At 42.1% G+C, this 7,974-nt stretch overlaps 1 protein-coding gene across 1 annotated transcript in view; it reads right to left on the minus strand.

Annotated features, from left to right (window-relative positions):
- Positions 1 to 7,974, minus strand: part of LOC138980246 (protein unc-13 homolog B-like) — a 155,747-nt gene that overhangs the window by 136,456 nt on the left and 11,317 nt on the right. Inside the window, exon 3 of the mRNA XM_070353096.1 lies at positions 4,622 to 4,721. Within this exon, the coding sequence (XP_070209197.1) occupies positions 4,622 to 4,721 (100 nt within the window). The remainder of the gene's footprint in view (positions 1 to 4,621; positions 4,722 to 7,974) is intronic.

Here is a 7,974-nt window from a genome sequence, read left to right on the forward strand (position 1 = left end):
TTACAAGAAGACAGACACCTTTTCTAAAAAGGAACTATGTGAGTCACAAGGTGCACTGACTGATTGACTGAGTCCTAGTGTGCTTGACCCCTACCCACACACACATTCAAAAACATATCCGATTTCTGCACACTACACACACATGGACAGAAACTGGTAGGAAAATTAGCAGACAGACAAACAGAGAAGAAGAAGCAAATATAATGTTCATAAAACTTAAGAGAGCTGTAATGACTAATGTGCAAGGTATGTAATTTTATTTTGAAAATATAATATTATGTAATATTTTCTAACACAGGCACACTCACACATTGACACACAGAAACACACGTAAAAATTATTTCTTTTTTTTAGTCAGCGTGAAAGGTTATAAATTCCCTCAGGCTCCGAGTGTACATTGTTCACAACAACAAAAAATTGATTGATGAATTTGAGCCATTTTTTACCCTCCCTAATCGCAAACAATATGTTTGTCTTGTATAAACAAGTACAGCATTTACTCAACAAAGTCAAAAGAAGGAAACTGTTGTAAAAAAAAACCAACCCAATCAATACAAAAAAATCAAGCAAGCAAAGGTTTAAAGGTTTTGTAATGTACATATCTCTGGCACAAAACCCCATTAAATTCATTTCAGGGCACTGGAATCTTTCTTTCTATATTGTGGGCGAAACAAATGACAGAATACTGCTGGTGTACACCACTAACAAAGTGACAGTGAGGAAAGTGAGCCTCTGGGGAGGGAAAAATCATTTGAGAGATGAAAAACCTGATAGTAACATCAAACATAGTGGCATTTGCTTGGGGCTACAGGTAAATGATTAAACAGCGTTTTGTTTTGTTCCGCGTGTGATACATGATGGCCATAGGTGTTGAAAACAAGATCACAAAACTGACAATGTGATGGTATTGTATGACATCTGACTGACTGTGCCTTTACATTTATGAGAGAATGCAAACCACAGACATACAGACCAACAATTTGACAGTCAGACACACACTCACACGCACGCACAGGGTAAGGTAATGCAAAAAGAAATCTCTTTCTGAGAGCGAAGGTAATATTATTAATGTTTTTCAACCCCATGCGTGAAAGAGACTGCATGTACACAATAACCATGGCTAACCACGACGGGACGAAACGCTAACAATCTTGCCGTTTTGAGCTCCTCAATTCCCATCCCACAAACTTGCTTCTAACATCCATGCTGAAACTCTCTTCTCCCAGTCCCCAGATCACACACACACACACACACACACACACACACACACACACACACACACACACACACACACACACACACATATATATATATATATACACATGCATATATACATGCACACACACATATACATACACGCACGCACACAAGAAGAAAAGGAATGGAAAAACAGAGAGAGAAAAATAAGAGAAAGAACAGATTAGTAAAGAAAAGAAAAGATGAACAAAACCGTATCAACGAATGCTTTGGTTTACAGTCTGAAGAGCCAGACGGCCTACAGAGACCAGCAGTTAATCATACAAAAATGGAGTTTCATGTGACTGCTCACTTGGCTAAAACTGATACTGGGTTGAGAACTATGGGCAGACTTTGGATGCAGCCCTATGAAAGACCGTCAACAAACTACAAATCTTGACCTCTGAGACAGTCATGCAACTGCATTTCGGACAGGAAGCATTTTGTAAAACTAGGGGTGGGTGAGGCCAGATGGGGAGGATGCAAAAGTGGAAGGGTAGCTTGGAAAGTGGAGGGGAAGCTTGGAGAGGGATGACAGCAAACGAACATAAATATATTCAAAGAAGCACGGAAACGTAGCCTTGGTGTCTCTTTATAGCTGCAATTTCTTCCTGAAGTCATTTTCATAAAAGTAGACCATCATGGGGACACCACTCTTCCACAACATCACACACATAGTGACACACAGACAGACACACAGACAGACACACAGACAGACAGACGCACGAAGACACCGCTCTTCCCCAGCACCACACACATAAACACACATACCGACAGACACACACCGACACACACATTCTCAAACTCCTGTGCGTTTCGGTCTTACATCATCTCTGTTGCTGGAGATGGTGGTGGTGCTGCTGCTGGTGCTGCTCAGAGGTGTTCAATACATCAGGTGACGATAAAGACATTCATAATTCCACCGAGCCCTGATAGTGCAAATTATTCAGCTTTAGCGCTCAATCACCAATTTAATAAGGGGGGAAGGGAGGACACCGGCCGCGCCTCGCAGCACTAACAGCTAATCAATGGAATGCTAACATACATTCCATCAAAACGCTATTGCATGCCAAGGTCTTATTGATCAGGCAAAGAGATGCCCTCCCCATCCCCCCTCCCAACCAAACACTTTCAAGAAGAATCAATTGCGTGTTCGGCATTCTTCTTGTAGCAAAGAGCCTCAGAAATTCCTGTGTCCTGTGGGGATGAAAGGGAATGAAAAGGAAACGCGGGAGGAAAACTTGTTCCTGGCGACATATTTAAAGACTAAGTTGAGCAAATACTCTCATCTCATGCGTGATCATTAAAACAGCTTTTTGCACACTAACTGCGGGAAATGCCAAGGGACAATAGGCCTACAGCAAAGGGACCATTTACAGATAGATGCTTAACAGGCTTTGTGTTGTTTGTTTTCCTCATCAATTGCAGGTCGGTTACATGCACTTGAAAGGCGCTTTCTGTCTGAAAGTCTTTTCAATAAATTTACAAGCGGGCCTACACAATGTTTGTTCATATCCCATGCATTGTTCTTGAAGCAGCTTTGATTTTCTAATTCGTTTTCTGCCTGATACAAAATGCACTTTGTTTGATGTCAAATTAATGTACCATTCGGTCCCTAAGTTAGCAACGCCATACAATTTCCGCCCGGAAGAACCCCGGTACACAAAGATAACAGCGGGTGAAGGGGTGGTTGGGGATTTCTAGGTGAAAGGGGTATGGGGACAAGATTGGGGGTGGGGGGAGGGGGAGGGGGCTCATGAGAGGGGAGAGGGGAGACAAAGAGCAAAAGTACTGCCCACGCAAAAAAAACCACCCCAGTTATAACATGATATGTTTAGCAGAAAGATGCAAATCAATATATATATAAGCGGGAAAAGCATGATTTCCCCAAGTGCCGCCAATGCCTGACAGAGGAAAAAGGGAGAGCTGGGGAGACACACAGAGAAGGAAGGACGTCAAATTGATGACGGCCATTAATAGCTGTTTGGGGAAAGTCCTAACTAGTTTGCTTTTTATCTTCCATTCGCTGACAGAAGCAGCCTAACGAGACAGCTTAGTGACGTAGGATAGAGAGAGAGGGGGAGTAGGGGCTTGGAGAGAGGGAAGGGAGAGAAAAGTCTTGAGAGGGGTGTACAAAGGGAGGGAGAGAAAGAGAATCTCTCGTTGCCCAGTCTGCATTGCTATTATATGCTTGCCTCCTGCACACGCACACACTGTCACACACATGCCCACACTAAGTTCTCTCTCTCTTTCTCTCTCTCTCTCTTTCTCTCTCTCTCTCTCTCACACACACACGCCCACGCACACACACGTCATTCTGTCACTTCCATCCCACACACTCTTCACACCCCCCTCCCCCCCTACACACAAACAGACCTCTCCGTCAAACGTACATGTTTCATAAAGCATGGAATACACGCAAAGCCAATCCACTTCTCTCACATAGACACATCACAAAGACACAGACAGCATTGACAAGACACAACACAAACAAAGAATCAGCCAACAAGACATAACACATAAACAAAAGACTCAGCCAACAAGACACAGCCAACAAGATACAACACATTAACAAAGACACAGCCAACAAGACACAGCCAACAAGACAACACATTAACAAAGACACAGCCAACAAAACACATTAACAAAGACACAGCCAACAAGACAACACATAAACAAAGACTCAGCCAACAAGATACAGCCAACAGAGACTCAGCCAACAAGACACAGCCAACAAGATACAACACATTAACAAAGACACAGCCAACAAGATACAGCCAACAAGACAACACATTAACAAAGACACAGCCAACAAGATACAGCCAACAAGACAACACATTAACAAAGACACAGCCAACAAGACAACATATTAACAAAGACTCAGCCAACAAGACAACACATTAACAAAGACACAGCCAACAAGACACAACACATTAACAAAGACTCAGCCAACAAGACAACACATTAACAAAGACTCAGTCAACAAGACATAACACATTAACAAAGACACAGCCAAAAAGACACAACACATAGACGAAAGACACAGCCAAGAAGACACAACACATTAACAAAGACTTAATCAACAAGACACAACACATTAATTAAATGACACAGTCAACAGGACACAACACATTAAAAAAGACACAGTAAACAAGACACAACAAATAAAAAAGAAACAACCAACAAGGCATAACACATAAGACATAAGACACAACCAACAAGACACATCACATTAACAAAAACACATCCAGCAAGACAGAACACACACAGCCAGTCTACAAACAAACAAGGTGTCTCAATCTGATAAACGCCAACATAGATAAGATCAAATCAGTTTTGCTTATTTGCTAAGGTTTCTTCTGAAGGAGGTAAGAAATGAACTCACAAGAGGAAATCCTGCTCCCAACAAGGGTTGTTGCCTTTGACCTGAATGGTTGTCGACTTCACATTTTGAAGTTTCAGTGTCACATACGTGTTGAAGCGTTCTGCACAACAGAAACAAAGATATCCTTTTAAACAAAGATTAAAAAGAAAATGGAAAAAAAAAGAATTCGACATATCAGCATAAAATATAATTATAAGTATAATTACTCGGGGATAACTTTATTTTAGGGGGAGAGAAAATGTAGCTTTTTAACAAATTTTTTAGTGTTATCGCATTTTGGTTCTATGAAATTTAAAACAAGTCGCGTAAGGCGAAAATACAACATTTAGTCAAGCTCAGTCGAACTCACAGAATGAAACTGAACGCAAAGCATTTTTTCACCAAGACTGTACACTCGTAGCATCGTCTGTCCACCGCTTGTGGCAAAGGCAGTGAAATTAACAATACAGAAAAGCTCGGTAGCGGTTGTGCTGAGGAGGATAGCCCGCTTTTCTATATATATATATCTATTATTTTTAACTCTCTGAACGTGTTTTTAATCCAAACATATCATATCTATATGTTTTTGGAATCAGGAACGGACAAGGAATAAGATGAAATTGTTTTTAAATCGATTTTGGAAATTTAATTTTAATCATAATTTTTATATTTTTAATTTTCAGAGCTTGTTTTTAATCCAAATATAACATAATTATATGTTTTTGGAATCAGAAAATGATGAAGAATAAGATGAACGTAATTTTGGATCGTTTTATTAAAAAATAATTTTAATTACAATTTTCAGATTTTTAATGACCAAAGTCATCAATTAAATTTTAAGCCTCCAAGCTGAAATGCAATACCAAAGTCCGGCCTTCGTCGAACATTGCTTTGCCAAAATTTCAATCAATTTGATTGAAAAATGAGGGTGTGACAGTGCCGCCTCAACTTTTACAAAATGCCGGATATGACGTCATCAAAGGTATTTATCGAAAAAATGGAAAAAAACGTCTGGGGATATCATACCCAGGAACTCTGATGAAAAAATTCATACAGATCGGTCTAGTAGTTTACTCTGAATCGCTCTACACACACACACACACACACACACACACACACACACACCACGACCCTCGTCTCGATTCCCCCCTCTACGTTAAAACTTGACTAAATGTAAAAACCACCCAGGAGGTCATATGCCGTAATGGATGCCACAGAGCCAAACAGAAAAATGCCTATGACAAAATTGTAACATCAACTTTTCAAAGTTGCACCTGGTGCGAACTTACTGCTGCTATAACCTGTTTGCCTACAAGTTTCATGATATCCAATCTGCAGAATGACCTAACAGACAGAGGAGTGTGTGCAGCTGACCAAAACACGCGGAAACAGACGGACGCTGACATGCACCTTGGGAAAAGGATGACATTCAGTTGACAAGAGCCGTGGTAAGCAAATTGCCGTGGTTGGTGGATGCGGGTAGGGTGCTAATAGATGGCCGCAGGAGCAGTCATCTATTGGAATGCATTCGGAGAGGTGACATGTCTCGTTTTGTTACCGTTCTCACGAGATCAGTTACAGTTTTGCTCTCTCTCTCTCTCTCTCTCTCTCTCTCTCTCTCTCTCTCTCTCTCTCTCTCTCTCTCTCTCTCTCTGGATGGATGGATGGATGGATGGACAGAAGGATGACAGAGAGACATGAGTGAAGTGCGACAGAGACTGGATTTTGTGCTGATGCATTACTGTCCTTTTTCAAACGTTTTGCTGTTGTAAATGCCTGTTTCCTGCACTGTCGCCATGTCGACTGTCATTACGATGATGATGATTTTTATTATGATTAATATTACTATGAAGCATGAATGTTGAAACTTTGTACACCCCGAATTGAAATGGGCCCAAGGCCTAATCAATAAACCATCCAGACTCCAGACTCTCTCTCTCTGTATGTATGTCTTTGTCTGTGTCTCCCTCTGAGTCTCTCCGCTTCTGTCTTAATTTCTATGTCTGTCTCTGTCTATGTGTGTGTGTGTCTCTCTCTCTCTCTCTCGCTCTCTCTCTCTCTCTCTCTCTCTCTCTCTCTCTCTCTCTCTCTCTCTCTCTCTCTCTCTCTCTCTCTCTCTCTCTCTCTCTCTCTCTCTCTCTCTCTCTCTCTCTCTCTCTCTCTCTCTCTCATCCGACTTCTGACACACAGGTCAAAGCAGAGGTTAACTTGAGTGCACGTGTACCTAGCAGGAGGGGGGTGATTCGGGTCAGAAGTGGGGTAAAGCACTTTGGTCTTCAGTCTTTGGGTTATAGCTTTCAGTGGAGAAGATATGCCAACATGAAATTGCACTATGCTCTACTATTTATTGTCCTTGTCTATCGGACACGAAGAAGGGAAGCTACAATCGCCCCAGGCCGTATATATATGACTTTTTGTTTTCTGAGCCTGGACCATTGAGACGGTTACCTCAATAGATCTGTTCATTCTTCAGTTTGTCGGTGTCAAAAGTTATACCCCCAATTCCACACAACCGTTCTTTGTACCGTTCCCATACCAACCAAGGAATGCTGCCACAACAATGGAACGCTGCGCAAACGGCCGTTTTTTGGCATCTTTCAGCAGCGTCTGACCATAGTGGCAGCCGTCCTTGGTCGGTAAGGGAACGGGACCTAGAACGGATGTGTGGAATGCGGGTATGACAACTCAGTGTGTGAGAGCGCTACCGTTGCCTTACCGTTGTTTTAATTTCCCTTAACGATCCAAGCGTTCCGTTACCGATGGGTTGAGGTTCCATTACCGTTCATTCTGATCGGGAGGGGAACGGCTAAAAATTTGAACATGCAGCCCAAACTCAGCCGTCCCTACTGACCCTACCGTTCAAAGCAGTTCCGTTAACGATCAGTTACGTTCATTGAGGTTCTGTCCCGATCCGTCCCGTGCCCGCACCGTTCCTTGGTCGGTACGGGAACGGGACCTAGAACGGTTGTGTGGAAAGGGGGTATATAATACTCGACAGCTTATGGTGGAGACAGCTGGAAGATCTCTGGATATAATTGAAGAGGAGCAGTCTTCCTTTTAAAAAATGTGTACTCTGCCTTGCAGATTACAAATTTGTGCTGTCGGGGCTGGGTAAAGGGAGTGGAGGGTAAGCGAGGGGTAAGAGAGACGAAAGAGAAAACTGGACAGGGAAAAGTCACTGCCTGAAGTATTCAATAAAGCCACACACACACAAAAAAGAAATTACCACATATGCAGGTTTTCAATTCATATTTTTGCAAAGTATCTGCTCAAACATGTGTGCCTCTGTGAGTATGTTCGTGGCTGCTTTCATGGGGTGCCTGTATCCTCAGGAATTTGAGCATTTCTTTTATCTCTCTTTTTCTGACAGTTGA

Source organism: Littorina saxatilis, linkage group LG1 (genome assembly GCF_037325665.1).
Source record: "Littorina saxatilis isolate snail1 linkage group LG1, US_GU_Lsax_2.0, whole genome shotgun sequence".
Taxonomy (NCBI): domain Eukaryota; kingdom Metazoa; phylum Mollusca; class Gastropoda; order Littorinimorpha; family Littorinidae; genus Littorina; species Littorina saxatilis.